Source organism: Macrosteles quadrilineatus, unplaced genomic scaffold, assembly GCF_028750875.1.
Source record: "Macrosteles quadrilineatus isolate MER2022 unplaced genomic scaffold, UCM_ALF_1.0 Scaffold_1__1_contigs__length_201487025, whole genome shotgun sequence".
Classification (NCBI taxonomy): Eukaryota; Metazoa; Arthropoda; class Insecta; order Hemiptera; family Cicadellidae; genus Macrosteles; species Macrosteles quadrilineatus.
In genome coordinates, this window is record NW_026542594.1 from 49,529,022 (window position 1) to 49,544,625 (window position 15,604).

General features: G+C 35.2%; 1 protein-coding gene across 1 annotated transcript; it reads right to left on the reverse strand.

Annotated features, from left to right (window-relative positions):
* Positions 1-6,165: 6,165 nt before the first annotated feature.
* Positions 6,166-8,990, reverse strand: LOC128982049 (cuticle protein 16.5-like). The gene is made up of 2 exons (XM_054401091.1): positions 8,976-8,990; positions 6,166-7,142 (listed from the first exon to the last, which is right to left on the reverse strand). Exons 1-2 carry the CDS (start codon positions 8,988-8,990, stop codon positions 6,294-6,296), a joined length of 864 nt encoding a protein of 287 aa, XP_054257066.1. The 3' UTR covers positions 6,166-6,293.
* Positions 8,991-15,604: the final 6,614 nt, after the last annotated feature.

Here is a 15,604-nt window from a genome sequence, read left to right on the forward strand (position 1 = left end):
ATTAAGTAGAATATTATATTTTAGTTTTTGGTATACATTTTTATTATTTATCGTAAAGAGCAAATTACCTACTATTCAAAATAAACGCACGTCGCGTAACTGCTAGTATAGTATTGCTATTTTAAAAAGGCTAGATTATGTTAAACCTTCGTTATGGAAAACGTTCCATAAAATATAAATCCCCTTCAATGACACATTAAAAAAAAAACTGAACTTATATTGACTGACTATATTGACTTATAATTTTATATGCTGTATTCTTGTCTTTCTAAATTTTTTTATAAAAAGCTAAATATCCTATGATGAATTATTAAGACTAACGAGAACACTTAGTGATTTGTAGCAGGCATTTCTCTCACAACCGTCACTGAAAAATTAGGTGGTTTTATTTTGTATGTAACGTGTATTTATTTAAACAGGCCGGATTGGTAAGACAACTTCATAATCCGGAACTTACGGGAGGCTTTTGACATCATTTCTATTCCATAAGGTGATAAAATAGATATTACATTATGTTTATAGCAAATTTTAATACAATAGTTTTTTAACATTATGTCCATAGTGCATTTAAACGAATTCCACACTATACATTGGGTACCCGAGGTCCCGGGTTCAAATCCTGTCAATCTGGGTTTTACCTGTAATAATGCCGCGACTCTCTTGGCCTAGCCTGAAGTAGTTCTCAGCTAGATCCCATAGAACGTGAAGATAAGAAAACACCATTCAACGATCTCCACTTTATTTGGATCTGATATTATTTTAGTTATCAAGACTTCCTATTTAGTACATAGAACTGTTTTAAGTATGGATCATATAGCCTACACACTACAAAGGCATCATACTGACACCTTACTTAAATATATAAACGTTAATTTAATTAAAGGTGATCACACTTGAAAGGAAATTATGAACCAACAATAGCAGCATACTACATTATTTAATTAATTTAGTTTATGCACCTAAACTATATTTAGAAGGTAAAACCACTAAAACCAACGATTATTTACGCTGGTATTGTTATCTCGAACTTAAAGATAAGCTTCAAAATCTGCTAAGTTAAAAATAATGAATAATTGATGGTGGCTGGTTTAATACCAGATGATACCTCACATAACAATTTTACAAGGGGTGGAGAGGAAATTGAACCGTAGATGCGTTCCTTCACTAGAGGGGTGTATCAATTTGTGTGATCTAGAAGAGGGAAGGTGGTTCGTGTTCATTAGAGCCATGAATATAAAGATACTTGGTGTACCTTCTTCAGTAGAATGTGTAAGTATGAAGAGGTTTGTTGTTCACTAAGATCAGGATTATAGAGATAATTGGTGTGTCCCTTCTTCAGTAGGACTTATGTTTTTATATGCTGTATTCTTGTCTTTCTGATTTTTTTTATAAAAAGCTAAATATCCTATGATGAATTACTAAGAAATTGAGTTTATTAGAAATTGAGTGAATTGTTGTTCATGCACTAGAGATGACAATGATACTTGGTGTTTGGCCCTTTTTCAGAAAGATGTGTGAGTATTGAGGTGATTGATGTCCATGCACTAGGATGACAATGATACTTGGTGTGTGTATGTGTCCTTTCTTCAGCAAGATGTTTGAGTATTGAAGTGATTGGTGTCCATGCACTAGGATGAAAATGATACTTGGTGTGTGTCCCTTCTTCTGCAAGATGTTTGAGTATTGAGGTGATTGGTGTCCATGCACTAGGAAGACATCGACACTTAATATGTTCCTTTTTTATACGTTGCATTAGTGAAGTCCATGAGTGAAAGTGTTGAGGGTTGGTGTTGACCAACTCAAGGATGATAGATAGGTGTCGGAGATGAACCTCATCACTTACTATCCTGGCACTATAATAAACGATGGTCAACTGTCAACGGTCCACAACCCTTGTACTCCTTCATCCGGTTGATGGAACAGGGCCCCTAAAGATTTGGGCTAATATTGACGGTAGGGTTAAGTTAAAATCCAATGGGTTAAATATACTCAACTGCTATTAAATACCGTGCTTTAATACTCAAAGCTAAAGTATCGCAGCACTGTTAAGTTATTAAACTGTGGTAGACTAAGATACTTGGTGTGTGTGTGTGTGTGTGTGTCTTCTTCAGCAAGATGTGTGAGTATTAAGGAGATTAGCGTCCATGCACTAGGATGATACTGATACTTGGTGTGTGTGTGTCTTCTTCAGCAAGATGTGTGAGTATTGAGGGGATTAGCGCCCATGCACTTGGATGACATTGATACTTGGCAAAAAAGTAACAAACTTTCATTGCTAAAAAAAAAACAAACTGTGTGTAAAAAAAATAAAAAATAAAAATTAACGTAAACTGTAGCCTAGCGAAGCTATTATACGTTAATGTTGCCAGTTATATTACAATCTAAATAGATTTTGCTCTTTTAACATGCATAGTTTCTAAATCTTAATTAAAATTTATCTACAACTTCGTAGTAAATAATTTAGACTTACGAAGATTTGTTACTTTGAATTTCAAATGAGATATTATAGGAGTGAATTAATTGGCCTAAAGTTATTTACTACAGTGTATTGTTCTGGCACTGTGAACATATTTGATAACATAAGGGGAACCTAACATTAACCGGTAGAATTCTTTTCACTCCATTTTAATTGGTTTTTGATTTCATGATCCATCCCCGGATTCTATTTTAAACTGCAGTACTTGTACATTTGCACAAGTGCGGGGAGTGAAGAGGAAGAAGAGCGAGAGTGTAGGTAGTCAGTCTATAGTGGTCGTCAATGACCTGGAGACGATGGGCGTCGCCCGTCAGTTGTGTTGGAGGTTATGTAACCGAGGTCCTCGCACTCTCACGCCACAGTCCTCGGTGACCTACAAGGTCGTGAGCTCAACACTGAACCTGACACATATGTTGCAACAAACAGGCGACCAGCTGATTGTCACAAACTGTTATGATTGACATGACGATAATCTGATTGGGAACTGTGGGTAGACATCACATCTGTATTGACCAGCCAACAATTGTTACAATTCCACAATACAACAGAACATACTCCTACCAAAATTGTATTTTTTTTCTTTAAGAGTTGAATACTTTCAACAGAAGTCCTATAAAATGGCTATGGATTACAATCAGTGTTCATTTTAGATATTTTTGGTTAAATAGTTTGTGTATATGGCAGAAATTAGGCTAGTAGTTGGCAGTGGCACTGTGCTATTCGATGGTTTAATTCAATAATTACGTTCATTCTAAAACTTGCTTGGAAAATATAATCCAATAGTGTAATAATTCAGTTTAAAAATTGTACTACCAAATTCCAGTTCTACTGGATTGATTTTGTCAATTATTGATGCGTCGCTGGAAAGCTTCATCCGTGTATATTTGCAAAAAATAGTAACAAAAGTTAGATTTTAGTGAATTTCCCTATAGGGAAGTAGCTTTTACTGTAGGTCTAATGTGGGACATAGGCCTGGGACCGATTTACTTTTTTATTTGAATGTCCACAGAGGTCAAAAACACTATCCGTAAAAAAATTTATATTATGTGTGTGTGCCCGTAAACACGACAACTCGAGTAATTTTTGTCCGACTTAGATGAAATTTGTCTTAAAGGTGAAGGGTGGCATAAACTTGAATGAGTTCGCAAACCAGCATAATCGGACCATGGGAACGGGGTTTTATGGTGTAAACATTTGTTTTTCTAATTTTTGACCCTCAAAACAAAAGATTTCCTTATTGCTTTCTAGACTACTTTAAAGAGTAAAAAACAGAATCAGCATGTTTGTTGTTTTTTACGCTTATTGGTTACGAAGCAAATTTAAAATTACTATGTTATTTTTGTGGAGAATATTGTAAAATGTTGTAGTTTGCTTGTTTATAAAATGTACTGTATATATTTTGATCAAACTAGGTAAATTTATCTTACCAAGGTTTTAATATTCTACTAAAAACACACTTTATTAGCCGCCCTGTAGCAGCAAACCTAGGTACTCGTTAAACATATTGTTTTTTTTAAATATAATTAATTGCAAATCAAATCAGACAAATGGAAATTCCCTTATTCTGCAAGTTTGCTGCGGCGCGGCGGGGATTTGCAATTTTATTGTAGTAGTTATGGGTTTGTCGGAACCCATAATCTGATCATATGGAACATGTGTTAATAATTTAACAGCTGATTGCTGTATTATTGTTTCCTTGAGTTTTCTTTGTTTATATTTTGTCAATAAATCATTTTATGTACTATATTTGTAGAGACCGTCGTATTTAACCACAGCGGGCTCTGTTGCTAGTATGATATAAAATACATTAATGTATATCTTGGAGTAAGATGACTATTAGGTCCAAGATGATACTCCTTGAATACAATATCCTCTAGGTAATAAAATATTTATTAGTATAATCGTGTTTGTAAGTATTTTTACCTTGAGTATAGTTACTGGTCAGAGGTAGGTAGGTTTGCACCTACGGATCTGAAAATATTGAAAATATGTCGGCCTTAGTCACTAACAAGACTGAAAGATCGCGCCACCCATCCTACACCCATCCTTCACTCATATTTGGGTTAAAATACACACTTAGTGACGTAACCAATTGATATAATTGATTAAACGATACATACAGTATACAGCATTCATTCCTGAGTATGTTTAGAATATTTGTCATTGCCTTTGAGGTTAAACCTTTTATTTCCTTTGTACCTTATTAAAAAAATAGAAAATCACCAATATATGATATAGTAAAAGCTCATCACTATGTTGACAATTTGTGGACCCAGGGTTTGGGAGTTGGCGAGTTATCCGAACATTTAAATGTTTAATGGGTTGTGATAGTTAAATACATAACAGACTAATATTTACATATAAATTAATTACCTACATAGATGGGTATTTATATATATTGAGTAAACAATTATCAAAGAAATGTCAAATATTCACAAATTTGAGCTAAATTTTAAAAACTAAATAACTCTTTTCGTGGGTTAGGTCAGTTGACTGTTTAGTTACATCGACCTTCGAGTTACTGGGTTTTTCTGTAGCTAAATATCCTAGGATAGTTATTATTTCTAACTAGTGAACCTGCAAACTTGATTTTGTAGCATGCATATATCTCACATCAATGGAAAATGCGTTTCCATTGGTTCTTTCTGTTAGAATGTTAACTTGTAGTGATAGAACGCTGTATCACTGATAAACATTGATAGTAGTTGCTGATGGGTCAGCAGGAGAAAACTAACTCACCACTGCCAATTTGATGAACGATGACGTGGTATCGTTACTGTTTAATCTCAGTTGTGTCAGAGTAGTTTGTCTTTTACTCTGACTGATGAATCCAAAAGAATATACATCTTGAAGCTGTGACACTTCCAAAATAATCTCGCGCAGTTATTGGATACTACTGACTATTTTAAATGCATTCCAAATCATTGACTGCAATTAACTTCACTACAAGACTGCGGATGATTCGTATCCACATAGTTACGGCTTTAATGGCAATAAAGGTATAGCCTGATCTTTTTAAATATTTCCCAGAATTCTTTTGTTTTGTAGTGTCTAAGTAGTTTAAAAAGATCTGTGTACAAATTCTTTTAAGGGAGAAGTAGTTCAAACCTATATGTCCTATTTTTTTAGCTTCCTGATTTCCATTATTGCCCTTGACTTCAGCTGCATTATTATATGATAACTAGTGTATAGATATTTGTACGGTGAACATAACACTTACCGGTACTCTTCCTTTTTTCTATACCTGAATGCATTATGCCACGGAGCATCTTTTTGTACGTAGCAGTTTTAGAAATTACCGCAATAGTATTTAAGACAATAACACATGCAGAATTAAGTGGCATGAACACGAAAGTAAAAAAATATGAAATAAGAAAAAAAAAATACGAACGTTTAAAGTTATAAGTATACATGAATGCCGAACATAACCAGATTGATCTTTTTTGGCTCGAGGTTTTTATAAAACTGTATACTCATAACAATCACTTAATTTCAATATTTATTTTGGCAAAATATTGGAGGTTTTGTTCACGGAAATTTGCCCCCTTAATTGTTTAGTACTACCATGGCTTGATCCTATAAGTATTTTTCTTTTACTATGTTAAAGAATACAATACAAACTACAGTTGGTGGAAGATATGGTTCTACTTAAAAATAAGAAATTGAAGGATATAATACTAATGCATAGGTTTGGTCTGTAAAGAAATGTATTTTACATTCTACAACAAATGTGTAATAAATATAAAAATTCAGTCATTTAGTCGGTAACTAAATAAATCTCTACAGATGGTACAGACTAGCTGAGGTGTTTGGAGAATTACCAGGCGTAGCTGGTGAGGGCAGAGCCGTAGGTGACATGGGCGACTGAGGGGGCAGCAGAGTATCCGTAAGCAGGAGCAACGGTCTTGACAACGGGAGCGTGAGCGGCGTAGGCCACAGGGGCGGCGTAGGAGACAGGGGCGACTGTCTTGACTACGGGAGCGGCGTAGGAGACAGCGGGAGCGGCGTAGGATACGGCGGGGGCGGCATATGCCTTACCGTAGTAGGAGGAAGCGTAGGTGGGGGCGGCGTAGGAGAGAGTGGGAGCAACAGTCTTGACGACGGGAGCGGCATAAGAGACGGCAGGAGCGTGGTAGGCAGCGGGAGCGGCATAAGAGACAGCGGGGGTGGCGTATGCCTTACCGTAGTAAGCAGAAGCGTAAGTGGGGGCGGCATAAGAGACAGGGGCAACGGTCTTCACAACAGGGGCAGCGTAAGATACGGCAGGAGTGGCGTAGGAGACTGCGGGAGCGGCATAAGCTGTCTTGACAACAGGGGCGGCGTATCCAGCTCCGTAGTAGGAGGCAGCGTAGGCGGGGGCGGCGTAAGTGGGTGCGGCGTAGCTCACAGCGGGAGCGGCGTAAGAGACGGCGGGAGCGGCGTAGCTGACTGTGGGAGCGTAAGCGTAGCTAGGTCCGGTGCTCTTGGAGACGAACTTGCTGACAGAGGAGTAAGGGGACACGACAGACTTGGAGATCTGAGACACTGAGTCGCCGTGGTAGCCCTTGATTGTGCTCTCGTGGCTGGAGCCGACGAAACCGTCGTAGCTGATGGAGGGGGAGTAAGTCTGGTAGGCAGCAGGGCCTCCTGCGTGGGCGGCGGCCAGCAGGGCGCTGAGGATGACAAACTGTGGACAAAACACGGTAGATCAGTCACTCTAGTGATTGGGTAAATAAAGCTATAGGTAAAGACCATTTGTAAACATATAAACACATAATATTTCAAGAAGTGCAGTAAATATGCGCTGCGAATTTAAATCTTCAGGTTTTATTGTATTGCTGGCGATATATGCAACCCCTGGTATTAAATTATTGACCATAAGTAAGTGGTCGAGTAGTTAAAGTTATTCAATTTTATGGGATTAAAATTCCGAAATATTAAATAATCTCGGTAAAGTAGGTGACCTAACTAGATGTAACTGTTCACTCCAATTTAGTATTACAGTACGCGTACGCTGATCATGTATACATGTCATGCGCAAACGTCATCTGCCTTACTATATCTTATTAATAAGCCGCTTCTACCCTATTTCACAATGCTTTCATAAAAAAAATTGGATGATTTAAATATAGAAAGCAATTTATTTGGAAACGATAAGGAATATTTTACTATCAAATGTTTAGTCTCGCATCTGTTACAAGAAAAAAGATGAATAATATGACCAAGAATTACAACTATCTAAACCCTTTAAGAATTTTTACTATTGGTAAATTATGATTGCCCATCTGGATTCAAAATAAATAATATTTTACTACGAAAGGACTACAGCAAAGGGGTGAATGGCCTCAACCAGTATACACGGCATAACTAGTGGCAACTCCTCCTTATTAAGTTATTTAGATTCATTCGAACCGAGTAAAAATAAATTACAAAATTTGAGTGGATAAAAAATTTGCAAATCCAAGGATAAAAATGCTGTAATGTTTCATTGAGCTGTTAAGCCTTAACAAATAATTAATTTGTTTTAATACTATAAGAAAGCACTTACTTGATAATGACTTCGAAATACTTGTTACACTCGTTACTCGATATTCTTGTAATGTATGTGATCTTGATTAGGCAGAATAATATCGCATGCCTCATGTACCGGTAGTGACTGAATTGAAGGAACTTGTTTCGTGATTATATGCGAGATTTTAAATAACGTTTTATTACTATATTTCACCCGTTAGATGTATGTATTTTTATTAATCCATAATATCTGAAAAAGTCTCTTCAATAAAAATGATAAAGTGCATAGGCTCTTTTTTTCTCAAAGAACACTTATTCAAATTTAGTATTAAATTTACTACATTTTCAAAAAGTAACGTTTTGAAATCGAGATGAAAAATGAATATAAGCTTCATGAAAGCAAAAGGGAAAGGATACAGACGATAAGAGTGTTGTCTCTATTTGTTGCGCGGAAAGTGTTCTGTGTGTTTTGGGCTTGACATGTTTTTTGTTGGGAGCCGCCTGGGTATATTTATAATGTATGCCTTGAACAATACAACAGCTACGTCTCGCAAAGCAAAGATAGTTAGTGAATACGAAATAAACCGAATCCAGAATGAATCAGATATAAACAATGAACATTTCAAATAAACAGGTATTGTGTATCTACTGTTTAAATAAATACTATGCAAAAAGTCAGCGAATTGACACATTTGTTTGTGACGGATCACTACAGATAGTGAGAGTTGTTATTTCATGCATAAACTAAACTAATACAAAAACTTCTTTTTACTACATTTTTAAAAGTTATAAGGTAATTAATTAAACACATCGTTATTACATACCTAACATATTTAGGTTATTACTTAACCAAACTAAAGAATGGGCTGGTATTTACAAGATTGAAAAAAAATCTAATTCAGGTGCATGTTGCCAAAAATACATGTTTTATATTTTTTTTTAATAACAAAAACTTTTTCAAACATAATAGAACAATAATTGTGGACTGAGAGTGTAGTTGTGTACGTACCTTATAAGCGGCCATGGTGTCAGAGTGGAGACTCCCTGGCAACCGTCGCTTATATACCTGTATGATGAAACTGTCTCAAGGTAGGTGACTCCGGGACCCTGCCAAATCTGTGGCATCCGAGCCCCCGGACCTCGCATTACACCCTGCTGACATTCTATATTCTACCTCTAACATACCTACTTCTTCAGGAATATTTTTTTGTATTTTAGTACATATTTTGAATTTAATATTTTTGGTCCAGTGATTAAAAACAAACATCCCACAGTAAATTGATGTGAATAAAATAATACCCTCGCCACAGCAAGCCTACAGAATAAAATAATTTCAATTTGTCTGATTTTTATAAAAATATATTCATAACGAGCTATATGTAATCTCCACTGACTGCTGCTCCTGTTGCTTCCGTCAAACCTTTTGTATTAACAAAAGCTTTAAAATTATGTTCAATATGACATACTTAAGTATTTGTCAATCGTGAGCTATGAACGAGTTAATTTGTAATTATTTTGGGCTTTGGACATTTAAAAAAATGTATAATGTTTTCAGGTATTCCTTGGGGTTGTTTTGGTGGGACAAATGTTATTTGATTATTGAGGGAAAGTTAGTCTAAAATCAATAGTGGACACTTTACGTGATTCGCCTTGTATATACTTCGTCTGTATATACTTGTTCGCCCAGTCTTCTTAAAACGCGTGAGACATTTTAACAAAAAATAAGCTCATATTTTGCCATCACATTTTTCTTTACTTCATTTCCGGTACTTCATTGGCAAACAGCTGATATGCATTGTTATCTATGTGTAATTGGGAATTGTTATCCATGTTGGGGCTGGGTCTTAACCCAGCCCCAACAACAACATGGTGCTTTCGCAAGCTCAAACAGTTTGTATTGTACAAGTAAATCATTGGATTTAATGCCAAGAAAGATTTGAAACTAAGTTACACCAGGTGTTATTCCAGTACCTAAAATATCAACTATTCATAGGATTGTCAAATATTTAAGAAAACCTTGTCTGTAGAAAACCAATCACACTTAGACCTATAATACATACTCCATTTGAGATTCTGAAAAAAACGTGTTGAGTCGTGTTTACAATAATTCTCAAAAGCACAAACCTTATAGATATAGCTGATCAGAAATGAAGTAGAGAAAACAGGGATATGAGCTGGTTTAAAAATACAGTTTAAAAAGTGTCTCTTGCGTTTTAATAAGAACATCTGGTTTTATATACATACATAACAATTTTAACTTACTAGCTGGCCCGACAGACGTCGTCCTGTCCTATTGTGGTTTTATGTCACATGCTCGTTCATTTTCAAGATGAGCTCGTTGGCATGGCTCAATCACGTCCTGGTTGTAGTTCGTTCGCTACGCTCACTCACCTTTAGGTTGGAGCTCGTTCGCTGCGCTCACTTGCCTTCAGGTTAGCTCGTTCGCTACGCTAACTCGCCTCCAGGTTGAAGTTCGTTCGCTACGCTAACTCGCCTCCAGGTTGAAGTTCGTTCGCTACGCTCACTCACCTTTTGGTTGCAAATTAGCTGTTCTCATAAATTAAAAATGAATATAGTGCTGCACCCTGTTGGTAAACCTATTAACTTTTTAATGCTATTGAACATCACAGAATCAAATTGTTTAGTTGCACCAGCTGTTAAGATTCTTTAATTCCATTTAAATATGAGTACTCATAAGGTTAACATGGGAAACTCCAGAGCCACTGGGGCGGAGCCCTATTAACGGATCTGCACCAAACTTCACATAAACCATCCTTGAATAATGCTTAATAATGCCTGAAAGTTTCATTACAATCTGTCGAGCGGTTTTGGAGTCCATAAAGGACAAACATACAAATATACAAACATACATTGGATTTTATAGATATAGATAAGATACAGAAGAAAATCAATTTTAAAATCAGAAAATAACATTGCAAATACTTCTTCTGGACAACTCAGTAACTCCCAATACAATAAATGTGTGTTGTTTAAAACACAATTTAAAAATTAACAGCTGTTTCATTAAAAAGTATTATATGGCCAAAATGTAAAAAAAGCTGTCGAGGGATCTTTAAAGGCTTCTGGGGCAGAGCCCTAAGTGAATTTACTTCGTTTATCTTTTGATAACTCATCTACAGATCAAGATCTTTCTTTGGACACCGCTATCTAGTTTCTACGCCCAGCCGTTCTCTCAAATTAGTGGAGACAAAGTTTCCAATTAAATATTTAGATTCCCCCATGTTAATCTTATGGGAGAAAACCCAACTTTGATGGAAGATCCTGCCCAAACTAATAAAGATATCAAAAAACGAAAAACACTTTGCAAAACTACAGATCAGGGCCATTGTTTTCACATTTTAATCATCAAACTCGGTCCAAAAATGTAGGAGGAGTTCTATTTACAAAAATTGGCTTAGCGTATTATATATATAGATAGATATAGATGGTGATTTTAGCCTCTGATGACATCAAAATGAAAAAAATCGGTTTTTGGTCGAGGACTTTCCGTGTCACCTCCAGTAATAGCTTCTTCCCTTTAGGGAAATTCCCTAAAACTACTGTATAGGCCAACATATAGTACATACCAGAATAAGCCCAATGTACACGCATTCCCCCTCCTCACCATGTTATTAAGGGACGTGTTGTGTTATATTAATGTACTACTATTGCTGGTTTTACATTGGCATTGAAGTTAATGTTCATTGTTCATGAACACTGTAGATTTACGGTTCTGCATGTGCAAAAGGAAGTCTATACTATTCCCGTGAACGGAAATAATTACAATACTACTTTTATTTGTCTCATGTTTCATTTTACTACCGGAAGAAAATGTTGGTTATGTATTTGCAAGTGACATTTTAGTTGGGGAATCTCTTTTTTACTGAAAAGGTGTTAACATTAGAATGATTGCATAAATTACTATTATGATTCTGATTGTGTTAGGGATAAGTTTTAAGTCAATCATTTTCCATGCATCGAGGTATCGTGGATCTGTAATGTAGTCTTTATCACAATGAAAATCTACGTATTAACTGTTGGTGGATGCAAAGTAACATACTTAGATCATATTGAGAAAATATCAGTAACACGTGTAACGATTGAAACACGCTCCACTCAAACAAGCTATTTGGTTTACTTTATGTTGCAGGAAAGCGAAACACTATCTGTAGCGGAGAATATAATACAGATATGTATATTGGATTCATATATACAGTACATACATATTAGTCTTAGTCTGCAGTTGTTAATGGTTACGGAATAACTATGTAGTCTACGATACAACTCAAATCTGTAAACAGTTGATCGATACGAGCAAATAGTCTTTTTTACCATTCATAGTAGTCTATGAACGAGTAGCGTACCTCTGAGTGGGAGGGGAGGGATAATGATATTAATAAAGGCGTGAAAAGAATTTCATTCTACAAAATAAAATAAAATTGTGTTCATTACCTGTAGTTTAAGGCGTCCCAAACACACTCAATTAGTTTTCTGTGAGTCGTAGTGTGTAATTGTCTAACATGTTATTGACTGTTTAATGAACTGATACCGTTGCTATATCTATTACAGTTACAATTTTGTCATTATATAAACATACTATACAACAATTAAATACTTATATAGGCTTACTTTAGTTAGCTTGTACTATACATTAATACACTGAGCATAGTTCCTTCGTAGCAGAATATTTCTTTGGTGTAATTGTTCTTTGACGATATTCGTTAAATATATAGACTTTCCACCTTTGAGAATCCTTTATTACACAGATGTTTTAAATACATAAAAGTAATGGTGTTTATTTGCGTGGACTTCTATTGGTACAATACTAGCCAGAAATTCTACTGATTAGACGTTTTACAAGTTAACTGTGGTGGGTTTCATTTGGAAGACGATTTAAAGTAAGTTCAAAAATCATTAAAATCTTTAAAAGTATCTTTAAAATATATACTAACTAACAAAGGCAGCAGACAGTTACCAAGCTTGAATTTTTGTATACAATACAAATACTATTTAAGAATTCTGTTAAATAAGAAAATAAGAGCGGGAATTTTATATTTGATTCCGTCTGACTTTACCAAATATTTAATCTTAAATTTTGAAAATGATAATAAACAACAGCCTGTAAAAAAGGATTTGACTCAAAAACAGATTGTTTAACGTATATAGTTTATGAGACTTGACAGTATGAGAGTGCTTTTGGTGACATATGACGCTGTAGTTGAACATTTGAGCCTTAAACAAGTCTAGCTTGCGTGGATTAACTTGAGTGTATAATTAGTGCTGCTTTACAAAATTGTGGCCTATAACTGTGTGACTTAAGTTAAATTGCTGAAAAAATCTGAAGTTAAACGTGAGTATGAGTAACACCTACAGACCATATAAGTTCTAGGTTTTATTTAAAATTCATGTGATTGGAATTGTAAGATCGTGCGTTGATCTTAGGCATAAGACTATAGTTGAGTTTTTAGATCAGCGGCCGCTATCAGTAAAATATTTTGGATTTTAGGTTTCACTGGAGGTTCATAACTAGTGTGGTACATATGTGTGACCAACAACAAGAATGTGTACTGTTGTTATGTAATTGATATTTGTAGTTGAGCTGTGAGGCCACATTTGAGACAAACTCCGTGTACTAGTAGCAGCTGTGGTTCACATATATGTTACGTTTCTTTTAAGTCTAATGATTAGAAGAAACGCCAAAGAGTCTGTACCCTTTTTATATATAGCTCTGTCGCCGTGTATGTGTAGCTACTCTGATCACCATCTACTCCAGGATATCTATATGGATGCACTGCCGAACACAGAACAGGTTGGCATTGAGGTGGAAATGTCATGTGTGATGGCGGTCCATTTATAAATATCAGAGGTCGAGTTAGTTAAAGAAATATTATGTATCACAGGTGGTAAACGAAAAGTGGCTAGTTTTTATGTGGGATATTGCATTATATGTGTATTGTATAGATAGTTGCAATGAAAAGGCAGTTTAATTGATGCGACACATATTGCTTCATTTTAGCGAATTTCCCTATAGGGAAGTAGCTATTACCGTAGGTGGCACGGTAAGACCTAGACCCGGGACCGATTTACTTTTTCATTTTGATGTCCCCAGAGGCCAAAAACACTATTCGTTCAAATTTTTATATGTATATATATATATATATATATATATATATATATATACTAGCTGTTGTACCCGTGCTTTGCAACGGGAAGAGGACACAAAATAGAAACATGTTAATCTTTATCTCTTGCATATAATAGTTACACATCCGCCAACGCTTTTAGAAGCAAAATTCAACTTTTATGGTCTTAATAGAAACGTTTAAGTTATGACTTTTAAATCTGGTAAGTAGTGGTTACCACCATTTTGGTTTTGATTAATTAAATCTTGTGTAGGCTGATATGAGAAAAACTGACCAAATCTTCGAGTAAAACTTTGACATACATGATTTACCAGATTTACTTTCATCTCCCTTAATTACACATCTTTTAATTTATTATTGACATTTTAAATTTCAATTTTGAAGTTGCAAAAATACTAATTATTAAATTTAAATATCTTTATATTAAATTCTTCTTTATATTACATCACAAATCCTTTCATCTTCAGTTTTTTTCACTCACAATAAATCATTAGCAAAACTAAGTCAGCTGTTATAAACTTTAGAAATATTGCTGTGTCTTATCAATAAAGTCTTTTGAAATATTAAAGAAACTATATCTATAGGTACTATAAAAAATGTCAAAAGTAGATATAATAGGACAATATGACCCCACTTTCGGCGTTTTAGAGGCACTTTTAGGGCACTTTTTATAGGGGAAAAATGAGAAAAAAATGGAAGAGCTTTTTTTGGCCACTTTTTTTAAAGACCCAGCTCTCGACCTATACACCCCTATATAAATTTTCTACTTTTGTTAATACTAAAAATCACGTCTGGAATATGGCTCATTTTTTGGCCACTTTTTTAAAAGACTTGGATCTCGTCCAATACAAGCCTATATAAATGTTCAAACTCTATTAAAATTTCAAATCCACATCCATTCCCATGTATATTTTCAAAATCATGTGAGGTTTGTGCGTGAACTCGGGCATGCTCCCGGCTTATGACGTGCTCCCTTGGACATCCTTAGTGGAAATCCATGAGTTCTGGCTACTTGGGAACCCAAGCCATTTGACATACAACGAATCACCTTTTTTCCTAATTATCTTCTCTACCAAATACATGTCCTTATACTTGGTCTTTAACAACTCCTCTGTATAGAAGCCTCCCCTGATTATATTGCCATTTTCATCTTTCAAGATATAAGTCACAGGCTTTGTATTCTTAACTTCTGCTATTGTAAATAGTTCCCCTGTCCAATTTGGAGTATAACCTTTACTAAAAACATGTTTATACTTGGAAATCCTTACGCTATCACCTACCTTATATCTTGGCTTTTTAACTTGCTCTACTTTAGAAGTCAACCTCTCATGTACATATTTACTATTCTTAACATTTACTTGGTTAGGCTTCATTCCTATAGATCTATGCACTTTATTATTATATTTTCGAATTAACTTTGGAAGTAAATCCAACCATTTATAACTCCCCTGAGCACTAAATTCCCTATATAACCAATTCTTTAAAGTTCTCTGAA